The 18,346-nt window shown below is 40.1% G+C and overlaps 1 protein-coding gene across 1 annotated transcript; it reads right to left on the minus strand.

Annotated features, from left to right (window-relative positions):
- Positions 1–6: 6 nt before the first annotated feature.
- On the minus strand, positions 7–14,713 carry sh3bp1 (SH3-domain binding protein 1). The gene is made up of 18 exons (XM_085415816.1): positions 14,411–14,713; positions 8,853–8,895; positions 8,446–8,550; positions 8,285–8,361; positions 7,752–7,863; positions 7,189–7,265; positions 7,004–7,091; positions 6,862–6,930; positions 6,671–6,761; positions 6,441–6,577; positions 5,579–5,690; positions 5,188–5,269; positions 5,031–5,111; positions 3,600–3,713; positions 3,397–3,494; positions 2,632–2,788; positions 2,130–2,500; positions 7–811 (listed from the first exon to the last, which is right to left on the minus strand). The coding sequence occupies exons 1-18, from the start codon at positions 14,458–14,460 to the stop codon at positions 525–527; spliced, it is 2,151 nt and encodes a 716-aa protein (XP_085271942.1). The 5' UTR covers positions 14,461–14,713; the 3' UTR covers positions 7–524.
- Positions 14,714–18,346: the final 3,633 nt, after the last annotated feature.

Here is an 18,346-nt window from a genome sequence, read left to right on the forward strand (position 1 = left end):
GACAATAAAGGTGTTTTTAATGAGTTGTGCATTCATTTCAAGTTGGTTTAAAGGAATATTCCAGACACACTCTATAAACCCCAAAACACTGCTGTAAAAAGTTTGAATTTTCGAGGACTGTTCAAAGTGAGCACAGCCACTATCGGTTTATGGGTGGGGTATCGTTTAATAAGTGAAATGCCAAAAACAGAGAAAAAAAAAGTTTTCCCACACTAAAATAGCTTACACAAATACAATTGTTTTGTACATTTATGGACAATTCCACAGGAAAACAGGAAAATATTTTTGCTATGAATTCATTTATCATAGGTCTATTTTTTTTCTCTGACCGTAAAACCATCAGAATAAATAAAATTACTAGGCTGGTTACGGGGGAAAAAATCTGCAACACTTAAAATCAACTAACCGAACAATCTAAGCGTACCCAGCACTCTTTGTCTTTTTTTTTTAATGACAAAATATGAAAGTGTTTCAGCGGCTGTTCTGCTCGACTCACTAACAGAACTTTGAGGGACGTTTGTTTCTCACTGTGCCATAGAAGGAACCTCTTTTGCCTGTGATGGTGGGGGAAGAGGTGGAGGGCAGTTTGGAGCTTTGAGTCCAGGCTTTTTCGGAGGAGGCTTTTTCATGCTGGCCTGCTGTCCTCGGGGTGCAGGCGTCGGATGGGGCCTAGTGTCTGGAACCGTCGCAGGTGCAATCGGGGGTGGAGGGGCATGTGACTTGAGAGGTGGCGGCAGTTTTGGTTTGGAGAACTGAACCGTGACCTGCTCGTTTGGCTGGTTAGACTTGCTCGGGGGGAAAGTTCTCCTTGCTGTAAGAAAGATAGCGGGGGGGGGGGGGATGACAGCACTGAGCGCACGAGTACAAGAAGTCATGCACTTCTGAAAGCGAAAATCACAAACTTTAAACAACTGAATTATATCTGTGGTATACACTGTAAATAAAAGACAGATTTAGCCGCATTTTTAATGCCTGAGCTGAAACACCAGACACGATGTGATATAACAATAATTCACATACTGCAATTTATCACCTCTTTTGCAATTTATGTCCTCATATTTAAAAGACGTCATTATCTGTGTTATCCAGTAAGATAAAGTGATCTCACTTCTCGGTTTTTCTGCTGTAAAATGAGATTTTTGAGCAACACTGCCCCAAATGTTGACATGTTGAGTCAGTCTTATATCAGTCTGCAACTGAAAGGCATTAAAATGGCAATTATATGCAATCTGTTTTTCCTAATACAGCAGTTAACACCAAATAAATCACATGTCTGTTACAATCTGCTCTAGAGGTTAACACACTCTACATGTTACATAGACTATAAACCTATCACTATATTATATACATGTGTCAGGTTTAGCTACGGTTTCAGTGCTCGTACAGTCTATGTTTAGCCGATATGTACAGATATGTAATTTCTCATTCAACTATATTTGATTTATGTGTTTAGTTTACTTCATTGACAGAGTTTCACTTAAATTCTAGTATCAAATTTCGACATCTGGTGGAAGTATGTGACTACCCAGTTGCTTTACATTGTATAAGCTATTATAGAAATGCACTGCATTTAAGGAAAAATGGTTTGGTAGATAGATGAACAGCACGATACTTATAAGGCAACATCTTTCAGCCAGCGAGGCAGTTAAAAAAGTGTAAGAGATGACGCATGAACCTAAAGATTGATACTCTGGTCAGCGGTGTGAGACTTCCTGTTTCCTGTGTACATCCTGATTGTTAAAATAACAGCGGTAGATGTATTTTTCCTCATATTAAAATACATCGAATTACCAAGCCACTATTTTGACTAACGAGTCTGTACTGAGCTTTCTACAATGGAAAAGAAACAGTAAGTGCTGATAGAGATACGCTCAGTCCAAAAATAGCTCCTTTGGTAGGGATATTTATAATATGGTAAAAATTACCCTGATGATCTCATCTTTATGTACTGAGATCATGATCTTTAAAATTTGAAAGATAATGCGTAATAGGATATCCCAGCTTCACCTGCGTCAGCTTATATTAGAGTAATGTAATGTCTCGTGTGTACGTATGAAAAACTAAAGTGCTGAAAGTGCTTCTGGAGAGGCAGTCCCAGCTCGACCTGTTTGACTGAACCTTTGACTTACGTTTAAACGGTGACGCGATCTTCACTAATGCCCTGGGAGAATCTGGCGGTGCTTCCAAAATTGGCTCGAGCGGGTTCTGTTCTGAGATCTGCCTCTGGGTGGGACTCCGGGCCTGGCCTGAGTTTGTCGCAGATCCCGCTGCTCTGGGAAGCGGAGTCGGGTTCTGGTTTGCTGTTGAGCTGGACGCGGCTGTAGAGTCAGAGGCCGGAGACGGGCCGGGATCGGTCAAGGATGAGCTGCTGGGCGTCCTGTTTGGTTGAGCAGGTGCTGCCGTCTCCGCTTCAGGGCTGCCCCACGTGGAGGTGCCACTGCGGCCGCTCACAGAGCCAGATTTCACCAGGAAGGAGACGCCGCTGTCCTGAGAGGCTGTGCTGCAGGTTCAAGTATTTTAAAGAGTTTCCACTTTTTAGCATTTGTAGCCACTGAATATTTAACATCATATCATAACATATCTTAAAATATAAATATCTTTGATATGATTACTGCACTTATTACGCAGTACCTGTTTGTCTTGGAAAGAGGGAAGTGATATGCAGACGAGGAGGCTGTGGAGGAAGAGGAGGAAACAGTTCTGCTCAGTTTCCCCTTTTCTGGGACAACGGGAGAGGGCAGAGACGCATCCAGGACCTCGGGAAGTTCTGGGATCTCGAACGAGAGAGCTGATCAAAACAAATAAATAAAAAGAGTCTTACTCATTGCACTCAGCTGATGTACACGTTCATCCCCGTTCACATCATCTACATTCATCTTTGACCTGCTCCACTTGCCACATGCACAGTTTCCTGTGCAAGGGTGCATCTAAGGGTGTACTAAGTTTCTGAGCGGGTGTTGCAGAGAGGTGAAAAATAACACAGGCTTTATTCATTTCCATGTTTTTCTCCCGTATTCTTGACAGAACAAAGCAACATTCATATTAACTGCAACTCGTGTTTTTAGCAAGATATAAAATACAATAAAATAATTGTGGTTATTGCAAATACGAAAAGAAAAAAATATGTTACATTAAAACCCACCCACACATGAACTGTGGTTAACAGCAGACTCAGTCAGAGCAACTGATATTGTGTAAAAGTGATTCTGTGAAGATCTGTATTGTTTGCGATCTGGCTTTCTTACCAGATAATTAAGTCACATACATGTCTAAGGGCCCAGTTCTTCATTTTTCTGTATCATATCATATCCCCGCATCAGTGTATGTATCTTTTAGCCATGCTGAACAACAAGTCTTCAAAGAACAGCTTTCAGTTTACATTAAGAGTGCATTTACCTTCGGGGAAGAGATCAGAGCTGTACTGAATAAGAGGCTCAATGACTGTCACCACCTGGACTGAAGAAGCTGAAGCCATGTCAAAGAGAGCAGCTTCCCTAACGAGGCAAAGTGATTGAGAGAGCAGAGGACTCACATAAACCACAAATATTGTTAACAGTGTAAGAACAGGAATAACTTGGAATATGATTAAACACACGTACCCCTCAGCTCGCGGCCAGAGCAGGTTTGGTCCCAGGACGATGGCGATGTTACTTGGTGTCATTTTGTTTATAGCCTGCTGCTCAGACAACAGAGACAGGAACTGGACCAGGTACCTGATAAGCAAGAAAAGAAGATGGAAAGAAAAAAATGAAGACTTATAGACATATTAACACAAGATATATGAAAATTGAAATAAATATAAGACTTGTTGATTTCCTCTGCCATGTTAGCAACACTGAGGCTGTGCTTTGAAATAAGGGTAGTATGAGCCAAATGTTAAGCCTTTTAAGGTGGGCAGATATATCTGAGTGGTATCAGATCAAAACTTTGTTTCTCTGCTTTAAGTTCACTGCGTAGCCCACTCAGTGGTGTTACTTTTATACCTCCAACATGCACAATGAAATAATAGAAGCTGACTCTAAGTAACTGAGGGACAGGTACGTTTATATTCCAGGTCTAAAAAGTACACACAGTGATTTCATGATCACTAAAATGTGTTCAGAATTTGCAATGTGCTGATGAGTCATCCCATAAGTCACACTGCTCTCCCTAAACATAAAATGCCTTAAAAGTATCACTATTTGTATCGGTATTAGCAATACTGGCCCTGTATTGACTCGGTATCAGATTAATACCTAAATTTGCAGTATTGCACAGCACTATTAAGCCACACATAATGATAACATGTTGATGCATAGTTCGCTGACTTAGTTGATGAGGTATGGTGGTCCTTAAAGGTCAAAAACAAGAAAACAGCAGCAAATAGAGAAATTCTGCAAAAGCATGCAAAACACAAAGGAAGTAAAATAAAACACAAAGGAAGTAAAATAAAACACAAAGGAAGTAAAATAAAACACAAAGGAAAGAGGAAAAATGGCAGCAAAAGCTCCAAAGTGACAGCACGCTGCAGAAGTGAGACGCTAACAGTAAAGGGCTAACAGCAGGCATGTGTCCACAGTTACATGAATCATGTGATTAAAACACACATTACACAAAACATCAGGGTTTTTTTTTTTCACTTCTATTGTGTTTTACTAAAATTCCTTTGTTGTTTATTGGGTGTGTCTTGTGTTTTTGTGTGTTTTTGCAGTGTTTTTTCTATTTGCTGGTGTTTTCTTAGGTTGCAGTGCATTTGACCTCTCAGGTCCACCATACACAGGACCAACAGAAGCTAATTCAAGACACATTAAAAACTAACTAGACATCTGAGCAGAAACACAAGGGCCAAAACTGAACCCAATACATCTTTTTTATATTGTCTTAACCACACATACTATATATATACAAAACAAAGAGCCATCATGACTCATGAGCCAACAATACTGCTGAAATATTTCAGTTAGGTAAATTTAAAAAACAACAACTTCTTCGTCAGAACATTTGATCGTGTGAGTGCAAAAAAAGAAAAAAGCTATTCACAGACTACACACCTGAGGTTGTTGTAGTTTTCAGGTGGCAGTTTCTTTAGAAGTATCTTGAATTGTTCCAGCTTCTCTGACAGCTCTTTCTCCCTATGGGGTCAGAGGTCAGAGTTAAGGAACACACCACAGTCAAAATGAGAAATGTAGAAATCGATTTTGTACAGACCCTGCTGCTTTAAACCAGTCGTTGTAGAGGTCAAACGTCATTAGAGGTTCGGGAAGTTCTCGGAGGTAACACTTCAAAGCTCCTGTCGACACATTCAGAAGTAAATCCCACCGTTAGATAAAAACACATATATTTATTAACCCAAAATATTCCATTTTGAATTTAACCTTCTTGCTGTTTTCTCAACATAATCCATTAATAAACGCTTTTATATTGCACTGCTATAAATAATTCTAGCGCACTGAAGTGGTGTTTTTGATGTTCACAGGAAGCTGTACTTGGAGCAAACAGAAGAGGAACTGGGTTGTTAAAATGAGCTGTGAAAGTCACATTGGCTGGCCAGATGAGGAAGAGCCCTCATGACGGGAAATGGAAGAGGGCACAGCCTCACCTGCCACGGCGTGAGGGTCCATGCTGAACTCGCTGTGGTCCACCGTCCCTTGATTCAGACACGTCTTCAGCCTCTTCATCACCGAGGCTGCGGCGGCCAAGCGAAACAGACCCTGAGGAAAGACGACGGTTCATGAAAAACGGGAGAAAAAAAAAGAGCGTTCGAGCGGTAGAAGTCGCAACCAGCCAGCAGTCAGTCAGTTCAAATCAACATAACCAGGGAAAGCCCCCACGGCTCAGAAAGAAAGTGTTAACACCCTCTTTACTGATTATATACGTTTAGACACTGATTTTTTTCCACCCTTTCAGTTTGCCCATACAGTTTATGCTTAACATGCAAAACTGATTACTTTCCCATCAATCTTAACTGTACTTTGTAGTTACTGCAAATGAACAAACATTAACACACCAATGCTCTAAACTTCTTTTTAATTTTAGTGAGTAAATCTGACTCCAGTTTTGCAGAGCTGCTGGCCCGTACACGTTGATTTAAATAGGACCTGTGATGTTAATTTGGAGCTCTTTTCTTTGTTCCTGTGATGCTACACTAGCTTTGGTTCAAAAGAATCACTATTCATATAACACTGGGCCTTTGTGCAGCTCCTCAATTCAGCCGATAGCTGAGCCGTGAGCCTGAGAAGACCATGTGATGCATTATAGTGATCCAAGAGTATACAAAGTGTCTAAATTAGTGCTTAGAGCAGCATAAATCCTGAGAGTTACATAACAGTAATAACCTCAGAAAGCAATATGATGTGCACTCAGGCTTGGACGGTGCACAGCAATTTAAGTGGGCAATGAAAGCACTTTTAATTTGCATATTTCTGGGTCTGTGTGTTATGACTGCGAACACTGTGCGGTACCTCCTCTCTCATGCCTGTTCTCAGCAGCATGTGAATACACTCCTGGATGGGCGCCGCGATTTCTCTGTTGCTTTGAGACAAATGTGAGAGCAGAGGCTCCCCGTAGACCTTCTGGTTGGAGAGGCTTTGTGACGACTCTGCAAAACACACAGCAGGGCATGATGACACGTATCGCAATATTACATCAGTGCAGCGGATGAAACGCACGGACCTGAGAAAACTCGGGTTACCTTTTTGACTGTGATCCTCTTTGAGTTCGCTGATGTTTTTATCCAGGAACATGTGAGAATTCTTGTGGTATTCTGCCTGCAGCTCGAGAAGCTATTTTTTGACCAAGAGAGAAGCAGAGGCGGTGGATATAAAAAGAAACAAAAGTCAAAGTTAAGAAAAAGGTCACATCATTACCGTAACGGTGACTCACACGAATAAAGTAATTTGCGTAGTCATCCTCCTTAGTTGCAAAGTGATACAGGTCTGCAGAGTACTGGTCCTACAGAGACAACAGCAAAAGGTCAGAGATCAAGACGACGCCATTGATTCCAAACAGACTTAAACACTTGTACCTTGATGCTCTCCAGCTTCCTCCAAGCTTCTTCCATTTCTTCCCTAAGCCCATCCTGCTTTGCCTGAGGTCCAGTGCTAGCCTGACTCCTGACCACACATACACACACACGCCGACACATATAAAAATTTGAAAAATTGTGGGGTGGGGTGTGTGGTTAAAGTGCAGGATGTTTAAAAACCTCACCTCATTCTTGCATTGTTCCAATCTGTTGTGAGCTTTGCAAACTGCTTTTTGTTCCTTAGAATTTCAGGTAAATCATCCTAAATGGACACAAAAAGGGAAAAAAAAGATTTTATGTGATCATTTAGTTACATCTAGAGGATTGTGCATGAGTGTAGTCTATATTTCTAAATAATCACATACAGGGGATGGGCAGAATATAGCAAAGACTTAACAATGACGTTCAAGTGGCTACAAAAGCACAAGTAGTTAACTCATCTAGCATTTAACGACCTCCTCTGTACCTATAATGACAAGTTTTGACACCTCAGTGTACATCAGTTAAGTTGTGGTTTGATGACCATTTGAACAGTTTGGGGGGGGTTCCAGTTAATGTTTGATGCAAACTGAGTCATTTTGTTCAACAGGAAAGCCTAAACTATGAGAAAAACCCTTCTGTTCATGAAGGAGCTTCACGGGTTAAAAATTAAAAAAGCACTTTTAGCCTAAATTATATCAGAACATATTCTTGGTTTTGCTCATCACTGATCTTCTGTTCAGCAACATGAACATTAAGCTGTTGTCACCTCGCTAAGCTTGTTTAGTGGCTCCAGGACCTCCTTCTCCATTTTCATCTCAAAGTCTGCCAGCATGTTGGCCAGCATCTTCTCCATGAAACAGCACATTTCCAGCACCCTCCTGTCACACACACACACGACCAAATCATGATAAATATCCACCTCAAATCTGATATACTGTTTTGGAAATATATCAGAAGACATGCTATAAATTTCATTTAAAAGTGCAAAAAAGCATGTTCCTTCAGATTTAAACTAGATAAATCAATATACAAAGCAAATGGCATGCATGCAACCCATCAGGCTAACCTATTATAGCGCTAAACTCTAAATAAAGCAGATGCACAGAGCTCTGGTAGCAAGTCATAGACAGCATCCTCTTTCTTTTTTCACCCAGAAGTGAAAACTCGAAAACCTCCACACTACAGTCATGAGGTTTTTGCATGACTCTAGTGTCAGTAAGAGCATTGGAGTTCAAGTACAGAACACAGATGGATCAATGGAGGGGTGGAAGGGTAACTGCAGAAGATCAAACCTGTCACCTGATTGAGGACTCTGCATCGAAGTCTTTCAGACTTTCTGCCATGCTGACAGACAGAAGCATCAGAGGAAGTTTTTTCTGTAGAGAGAGGAGGACATGTGACATTTTTCAGTAACTAACAGAGCATTTCCATAAACCACGCAGATGCATTAACACTGCTACCATTCGTTTTTCGGCCTCCAGCCCCGGTTGACTCTGCATGCAGCTCTGCAGCTTTTTATGGAGGACCTGAGCTGCCTTCCTGGCTGGTTCAATCCTCTGCTCCACCTTTGGTCAAACACACATACGGTGAACCTTAGAGCGTCGAATGATGGTATTTAATTTATTATTTTACTGCTATAAATGATGTGTGCAAACGAAAAATGCTATTGTTGCATAAATTTACATGAAATAGAAAGTGGGTGGTAAGTGAATGTGTCCTCTAGTAGAGCTAGTAGAGCATCGCTGTGGTAACCATTGACAATATACAGCTATGGCTATAAACCACACTGTATCTTGAATAATACGTTATTCATAACAGTATAAGAATAAAAGAAATCTGTAAGGGTAAAGCAGATTATTTTTCTCACCATAACCAGGTCTTCATGTAGAAGGTCGGTAGCATCTTGTGACCTGCAAAAAAATGATATTAATTTAGAAAAGATCTGCTGTTTAATGTATTGTTTTAGCATGATATTTAATGCAGCGGTCCCCAACCGCCGGGCCACGGACCAGTCCATGAGTCGTTTGGTACCAGGCTGCAAGAGTTGAGGCTCGGGGTTAATCATTTTCATCGATAACTCGGTTTCCTTGGGTCTTTCCCGTGTGTTATTTTTTTTGGTACTGGCACTGGTGTTACTTACCGTGACACCTTAAAGGGCAGTCTGTGAAAATATTGTCGGACATAAACCGGTCCGTGGCGCAAAAAAGGTTGGGGACCGCTGATTTAATACATATAATTAAGCTAAGGATAACACGTGTCTGTTGATATTCAGGGTTTTCTAAATTTATTTAAATCAACTGAATTCAAACATGCAACCTTGGACTGTGATATTGTGCTGCTGTTTTTATATTCTGTGGTCTAAAAATTGTTACTCGGCTAATCAAAATGTGAAAGAATTCTGTTAGCTGTAGCTAAAAAGAAATAAATGTCAAAAAAATAAAGGGGCTTGAAATGTACATTTTGACTTAAAAATCGTATCGGTCTCAATGTTTGAAACCAACCTGTAACCTGTGCTTAAAACGGAAACTTGAAAAATGCTAGCATTAGCATGCTAACGTGCTCACAATGAACATAGCCAACATGACATCACACACTGGTTTTGAAGTTTAAAGTTTACTATTTCAGTCATTGCTATCTTTTTTTACATATATATTATTATTTTAAACTAGTCATAACAAACCAGACCTGGGCCCGTATCCCTAAAGATTCTGAGAATCCTCTCAGAGAGCTCCTAACTTAACCTAAAAATTCCTTGCCAGGAGTTTTAGCTTAGAAGTGATTCCAGAACATTTTCAGTGAACTCTGAGCAAGGAATGGATGGAAAATCCTATCTTAGTGAGGAGGTGTGGTTGACCCCGTTGCTAGGTATGAGTCATCATTTCAAAAGCCGTGATTGGTTGATCCTACAAGTTTGATGGAAATGAGCTTTTGGTGATAATGAGCAAAGGATGTACCCTCAAATCAATAAACATAATTATACACTCTAATCTTATGCTGACTGTAATTGTAAATAATATTTCACATTCAAGAAAATATCTGGAAAATGAATAGTAAGCTGTAGGGGTTATAGCCTAACATTAGAATCTAAAATATGTGAAAACTTAAACTCATTACACCCTGTTCAAATAATGATTTGTGTCTTATTTGCTCATATTAATATCCTAGCTGACATATTTTGTACTTTCACTCCCATATGGACCCTGTTGAAAACAAGATGGCCTATCTCAAGGGGCTGTCATTAATGAAGTAGAAATCACAACGTTACAAGTCCAGTGTGGTCTTAACGAGGGTAACACCGCTCAGCTTTTAGCAATGTCTGTGATTGCAGACCCAAGTCATCACTGCTGCATTGTTGCATTTTCCCGGTTGCCAAATACCTCAGGGTTGTGATTACTTTCGTCTCTGGTGTAATAGCGTTGTGGCGTCGAGTTGGTGAAGTAATTGCATCTCTAAGGAGATCCACCACAAACATGATTCCTGCACGATCCAATCTGTAGCGTCTCAATAATTCCCTGTCATCCAATGTTTGCAGGACATCTCTCCTGCCTCTTCTGTTGGCCATTTTGTGCAGCTGCTTAGGGGAACTCCTAAGCCACTAAAAGTCCTCTTCCCTGCTCTTAGCAGATCTTGCCTTAGGAGCCCTTTTAAGCGTTAGGAATCTTGAGGAATAGCTTTTATATTAACTGGGATTGTCGTGTCACTTTTAGGGGAAATTCTAAGAAAACGTCATGACTCTGAGAATTTTCTTAGAATTTGGCCGCTAGGAGCCACTTTTTGCACAAAGATTCTTTAGGGATACGGGCCCTGGACTTTAAGGCTGGTAAAAATGTAAATACACCATTACTGCTTCCATAGGAATTCAGAGGATAAGTAGCAGAGAAACTGTTAAAAACCGCAAGAGCTACATTTAAATTAGTATCTACAGATTACACAAACTGTGTAATCTTGTCATCTTCATGGCAGTACAGCTATAAAAAGATCGAACAAGTGTGGCTTGTTTGGAAAGGTTCTTAGCAGAAAGGCTCTACAAAAAGAACAATTCAGCTCAGCACGGTGGCCGTGCCTGAAAAAAGTACAAATCTTCTGGAGCAATGTGACAGCTCCATGTTTGACCAAAAGCCCCAGAGAATCAAACCCAGAGCTATACCCAGAGTATCAACACAAATGTCTCATGTATTAAGCACGGTGGTGGAGGGGTGATGATTTGGGCTTGTTTTGCAGCCACAGGATCTGTGAACCATGCAACCACTGCGTCAACCATGAACTCCTCTGTGCACCAAAGTGCTCTAGTGTCAAACGTGAGGCAATCTGTCCGTCAGCTAAAGCTTAGGTCAGAAAGGACATGCAACAGAACATGATCCTAAACGCTGCAGCAAACCTACAAGAGAATGACTGGAAAAGAATCAAGGTGTTGTAGTGACCACGTCAAAGCCCAGACATCAACTTGAATGAAATGCACGACATGTGAGAGAAGAGTGGGTCAAAATAATTCCGTAACGATACGAGAAACTGATAAAGTCATACAGAAAATGAGTACTTCACACTACTACTTCTACAAACTGTTGAATCATGGGATGTACAGTTAAATCTAGTTTTCTAGTTCATTAATCGGGTAAAATACAGTTTCAGCCATTATTACTCATTTGTGAGACTAGATAGTGGGACTATCCAAAAGTTGTCCAGTTATAAATAGAGACCCAAACATCAAGTAATACACATGAAACACCAATATAACCTAACATAACCGAAATATCATGAATATAGTCATGAATCTTTCTCATATATATGTGGACTTGGACGATGCATCACACCCTGCTGACCATCAGAAAGAATGCCACTTTAAGGCACTTCTGCACTGGCATCAGTCTTTTATATACAGTCATTTAGCAGGTAAGTGATGTTTACCATGTTGACTATCTCAGTTTAGCATGTTGCTGTGCTAATTAATATGTGCTGATTAGTCACAAACATAAAGTACAGCCCCAGTTGACTAGACTTGCTTTCAGTAACAAATCAAATGAAACTTTCACCAAGAAGTCATCGCAATTTTTTTGGTGTATTTGAGCACACCACGTGATAAAGTTATTTCTGTACCGGGTAACTGACTTTCCTACTGTTTCAGTGCAGTGGCCTCGCAGTTTGCGCCTCTTCTGCATGGGGGACATAAATATATCTAAATGTGGGGGTGGTAAAAGATAAAGGACATTTTAGGCCTGAATAACATGCGACACCATGACAAGAGCCTAAGCATGGGCGTGTAGGGTAGTGCTGTGGTTTATTTAGCACCAGGTGGGGAGGACTGCAACACCACAAGTTTCTCTGCTGTCACAAGAGGAGGCAAAGCAATCTACAGAGAGCCGATAAAAGTCACTGCAGCCATTATGTTTGTGCTAAGCTGAAAGGAAACCAAGCCCAGTTCACAAAGAGTTCAGTTATGCTTCAGTACTTCTAAGGTATAGTTTTAATTCCTCTCGTGAATCTAAAATCTGGCCTTTCGCAACACAAGGAGAAGAAATCCTCAGTAGGTGCTTGTTTTAGAGCACATATACTTTATTAGGAATTGTATGTGAGACCTTAGAGGTGTATGTGTTTAGATCAGTGTGCAATATGTCTATTTATATGTGTGTTTATTTCATCAGAGCTCAACGCTCCAGTACAAAGTGAAAAGTGCTGTTCGTGTTAGTTGGAGCCCACGTTGCCCTGCTGCAGATGCACGCTGCCGAGTTTATTATTAAACCAGAATGCGTCAAAGGTAAAGGGAGCACAGCCTGAAACCACACTCCTCTAGCCCTGCTGCATGCAAGCTTGTACCAAGAAAACCAAATAGCGCAAAGGTACATGATTTAGTCACCCACTTCTTTGCTAACGCCAGTCACTCAGTGGTAGTCAACCACAGGAATGCCTAACATAATCTGGCACCTACTTTCAACTTTAAGGTGTTGTGCAAAAGTCTTAAGCCATCCCATATTACTTCATTTTTTTGCAAGGAAAACAGGAAATGGGTGTTTACTGAAACATGTGCAAACCTGCATGGAAATACAGTATATAAGGCAAAAACAGAGTTTTGAATAACTACCAAGTCTATTTTTCATATGACATATTTATTCTTCAGGGCAGTTTGAACTCTAGTATGCAGGTTTTGTGTAGTCTTCGGGAATAGTTCTCTGGGCTTCTTGGAAGATATTCAAAGCTGTACTTCGGATTTTGGTCTTTTGTTCTGTTCTCTGTCCAGATGTTCCCAGACTGCTTCAGTGATGAGGTCCGGGATCTATAGAGCCCAGTGCATTACTATTCCACTGTGTTCTGATACTGCTCTGACAACGTGTTTGGGTCTTGAAGACAAATGAAGTCAATCAAACACTTTCCCCGTGCAACATGGCTAAAGTCCAGTAAATCTATGAGTTCTATCAATTTTGACAAGCTCTCCAACACCACTCGCTGAAATGCAGACCCAAACCATGACAGAGCCTCCACCGTGTGTTACAGATAAACTCTCCTGACCTGAATTTCAAATTTGGATTTAACACTCCATCAGACCCAACAATTCTCAGTCCACTTCTTGTGTAATTAGGCATACCTCAGCCTTTTCTCCCCGTTTCCCTTCAATAAGCTACCTGCCAGACACCCTTCCACTGAATTTCTAACGAGGCTTTAGCGAGCAGTATGTGAATCAGCTGAAGAGCCTTCAAAAAGCCCAGAGAACTGTTGTGACAAAGGCTTTTATTTTCCAGTTAATGTTTGCACTGTTGAAATATCAGTTTAGCAATTTAAAAGCAACCTCCTGACAAAGAGCCACCATCTTTCCAGAGTGTGTTTCTAACATTCACCACAACCTTGAGTCAGTTTCTCTGTTCAGAAGTGCTCAGCCGCTCTGAGTCCGAGGTTTCCCTCAAAATCCAAACAGTATGAGTCACTTTAAAGAGGAACCAGCTACTTTACACACTTCCATCACACTGAAAGTGAGAACATACAAAAAACCAAATCAGATTATCAAACTGATACGAAAACTGCACTGAGAATTCCCCTCCCTCTTAGCGTTAAAGAAAATAAAGTCTCAAAGTAAAGCGATCCATCGTATTAGTAACGCAGCGGTGGATAATTTTTCATGTAGTCTGATAGCAGGAGTGGCATTAAGGTGGCTGGTAGTATATGATGAGCATAAATGACAAAAATAAAGCAGAGAAGTCTCAGTGATATTTCCCTACAGACAGCCACCGAATACTACTGTTCAAGCTGATGTATATTCATTACACTATGGTCACGGCTGTGGTTACTGATTTCTTTATCTAATGCGGCAATATGTAACTCAAGGGACATCTGTCTTACACGACGCAACGTTTGGCGCCACAGAAGACCTTAAATTTACTTTAAATGTGATCATAATGTCGTTTAAATGCAACATTCAGAATACAAGTTCAGGCTTACCTTGTCGCAGTGCCCAACTGCTTCAGGATGCTCAGAGACTGCCGGAGCATGCTGGCAGCAGAGTCCAACCAGCCTTTCTACCTGACCTACCCACTCTTGATCGACTCAGCAAGGTATCCTGTTAATTAAAAAAGAAAAAAAGTGGAGGAAAAGTCCACACAGGCTCCAGGCTGCGTTACTGCATCAGGAAGAGAAAGCACAGACCGGTGGCTCTGCCTCTGCTTTGTCTGGTTTTTGTGTGTTTATGCATGCGTGTTTTGGCCTTCAGTTTTCGTTCTCGTTTCAGGAGCACGCTCTCAAGTCACGTCGAGCACAAGTCAGCGAATGAGGAAGTTGCACAGATGATATGCAGGCTGTGAGAGGGAAGAGAGATTTTTTTTTTTTTTGTTGTTGCATTGTCACACTATGATTTGACAGTCTAAAATGACGCATGATGTGACAGAGAAGAATGAGTGGGACTGTGTAGGTATCATTTGACTTTTAACTACATGAAAGGTTGATCCGCCTTTGCAGACGGATATCTCATGAGGAATAATTTGCGCAGCGCTGCGTTTGTTTGTTGCATCTTGTAATTAGAATGATGCTCGCCCACTTAAAATATCCTTCAGGCACGGCTGTGGTTAATGTGTAGTTCTGTAAACTAAGGTAAAAAGGATGTGAAATGGCCGAAAGAGGAAACTGAGCTGCTGTTTGTAACATTTTTTTCCTGTCAGCTTAAAAGTTATTTCCATTTTAACGAGTCCACTCTATTCCTCTTTAAAAATCTGGGCATTTTAATTTTTGCTTCAGGTAGTCTGCTTCCTTTTCGGTTAACATTTTTAGATCTTTTGGATTTTTTTTGGTTGTTGTTTTGTAAACACAGCACTGACTTTCTGCAGTCTCTTTAAGTTTAGCGTCAAATAAGCGTAACTCGCCTTTAATCGTGTCTGAAGTTACTTTACTCATTCTTTTAGCTCCGTTTCTGGATTCGAGAACCATTCTTATAATTTGGGATTTATTGTTCTTAAATTTATGGTGATTGCAAATCATGTCTCCATTCATGGCACACAGATGTTTTTATTCTTCTTGTTTCACTTTGACTTTAGATTTAGGCAAGCAGTCACAGAGGGCTCTCCCCTTCCTGTTTGGGCTCAGACACTCTTAGTACGAAATCTGTTACCAAAAACAAAAACTACAGTAAGGACACGTTAATCCCATGAATTAACTAGAAATGAATAATGATGCCTTAAAAAAAATTAAACATTACTGTACTTGTTAAAGTTTTACATTAAAGTTTGTAGAGTGTTTGTAGATCAACATTGCGATTTTAACAAAATGCCCTTCATAACTCAACTAGGAGGCACATGAAATCAGCTTATCACAGCCATTATGTTTTTCTGATGTTATTTTGTGATATTATTCTGTTACTTGTGTAGTGTTTTGCAAACAGTAGATAAATGATCTTTATTTTCACTGCTCATTCGCTGAGGGTTAAAAACTGCACGTGTAGGATTTGCAGTGAAATGCAATACGCTTAAAAATATTGCTGTATTTGCTCCAAAATACCTTCCAGGAGGGAGCTATGACAGTTCTCCCTTTGGATCACGGTGAAATGGCACCTGAGCTTCATTTCCAGATTTTATTCTTCTTTTTTCTTTCAGCATTGACACTAAATCGATCAGAGGGTGCAAGTGAGATTGAACCAGCCCTCAACTGCCACATGCTACAGCCTGGTGGCAGCATTGTCAAAATGCACATGACAAACTGAGTCTTTATTTTTAGCAGTTTCCTGACCATTTCTTTTGGCTTCGAGTCAAATTACATTTCTGCAACACTGTGGGTTTCATACAACACTGTGCAAACATTTTGAGCAACCCCTCACCCCACCCCAGACTTTTTTGGTTTTTTGGTCATGCTTTAAGGCAACCTTGAGTAACTCAGCTCAAAGAATAAACTAGTGTTGTGTCTGCATATGAAGTATGATATTTAAGTTGTATCTTTAGGTATTTTGTTACTAACAACCTATCAAGAAAAAAAATTAAAGAAACATTTTTTTTCCAATTCTTTAGCTGAAGCCATGAAAAATACCAAAGATAACACAGTTTAACAGGTATAATACAGTAAAATATAACTCAGAAGTATAGTCAGTGTCCTGAACCATCTGAAAAACATGGATGCTCTGTTGTGGTTCGGGGTTGCATTTAAGCTGATTTTGAGGATCCTGTCAAAATTGATGGAATTCTTGATGCAAAAAAAGCACCATTTGATGTAATACCATACAGAAAGTGTCTGATTGGTAACAGCTTCATTTTTCAGTATGACAATGATCCCAAACACAGACAATGGAGCACTTTAAGTCATGGATTGGTCACCCCAGAGTCCAGACCTCAACATTATTGATGTAGTGTGGGATCATCTTGACAAACAGCAGAACAAAGACCTTTGAATGTCCTTCAAGAAACCTGGAGAACTATTCCTGAAGACTACTTAAAGAAATGACAAGAAAGGTGCCTGAGAGTTCAGGATGTGTTGAAGAATAAAGGCACTCATCCCAAATACTGATTTTCAAGCTCATTAGAATCGCATAAACTGTTTTTGCCTCATTTACTGCATTTATTTTTGCATATTATATTTAATCACTGCACCCATTTACCTATTATCATATATACGTTTTGAATTAGGAGTGGCTTGAGACGTTTGTACAGAACTGGACATAGTTTGGCATCTGGCACAAGTGCGCCATTACTTTCAGGCCCATCCAAATTAATCCGTTTATCAGAACAACATGTTTTACCGTGTTAGGTGAGCAGATGAAACAGTCCAATGCTTGCAGTTTAAATTAGATGCAGCAACGCAGCTGATCAGTTTATTGTTTCAAATCACTTCAAATACATGAGGGAAAACACCTCTTACACCTCATGGTTTCAACATTTTGTCCAGTGAACATCGTGGAAAACACCATAATTTTGTTCAAGATAATTTCCAACGCACCACATAATGACCAATTTATTATGTTCACCTGTTCAGTCTAGACAATTCAGCTGCCCTGCAGAAAATCCTCTTTGTGAAGTTAATAACATTCGGGGGTTTTTTGCTCCGTGAGAGGAGCCGGGCCATCATCTGGAAGCTGTTTTTAGAGGTGCTTATGTATATAAGTGCATTACTGCTGAGTGGTAATGTACCTAAGAAAGTATGTGTATGTTAACTGTAGCACTTTACTTACAGAAAAAACAGTGAGCTGGTGTCATGTAAACTTTAACAAGGCGACAAAAGACACTCTGCTACAGAAATACAGAAGCTGTCACTAGAAACAGCGTAAGGCCAAAAATACTGAGGATGTTTCAGATTAAACTTAAATACAGATACATCACCTCCCTCCCAAAAAAAAAATTAAAATTAAAAAAAAAAATTAAAAAATTATTTTAAAGGAATTTCATGGGCTGTTCCTGGTGGTCTAAGGCCAAGAAACATGAACAGTAAGTTGACTGAAGGTAAGAAAGTACTGAAAACAATCACGGGACATAAGACAAACCAAATAACAATATGTCTCGCTGTGGTGGAGACAACAGCCAATTATTTCCACTCTGTAAATTTCCAATTAAAAATCTGTTTTCATATCAATGGCAAAGAAAAAGAAAAAGGGGACAGCAGTTTCTGGGAATTTTGACTTTACTCTAATGGAGTGAGAAGAATGAGGAAACGTTTATGCAAAATATCAACTCAACTGATTTCTGATAACTGAGCTGCAGCATACCATTTTAAACCTAGAACAAAGTAGTAAAATCCAGAGTGTACTTCCTATATCAGTTCATGTGTTTAATAATGTTCTTTCCTTCTCCTGTCGCTGATTTGAGTTCTTACAAAACAGTTAAAACTGGAGAAAAAGTAAAGCACCAAAGAAATCCTCATGCAATTTTACATGACAGTAAACTTCTATTAGGTAATCTTGTTTTAAAA

The sequence above is a fragment of the Rhamphochromis longiceps genome, linkage group LG8, assembly GCF_057381845.1.
Source record: "Rhamphochromis longiceps isolate RC_006_pf linkage group LG8, R_longiceps_female_GT1.1, whole genome shotgun sequence".
Classification (NCBI taxonomy): Eukaryota; Metazoa; Chordata; class Actinopteri; order Cichliformes; family Cichlidae; genus Rhamphochromis; species Rhamphochromis longiceps.

Coding starts and splice junctions, on each gene's coding strand:
- sh3bp1 (XM_085415816.1), bottom strand. CDS start 14,460: ATGCTCCGGCAGTCTCTGAGCATCCTGAAGCAGTTGGGCACTGCGACA. Junction 8,362..8,445: donor TGGAGGCCGAAAAACGAATG/GTAGCAGTGTTA, acceptor CTCTCTCTACAG/AAAAAACTTCCTCTGATGCT. Junction 6,578..6,670: donor AGAGGATCACAGTCAAAAAG/GTAACCCGAGTT, acceptor TGTGTTTTGCAG/AGTCGTCACAAAGCCTCTCC.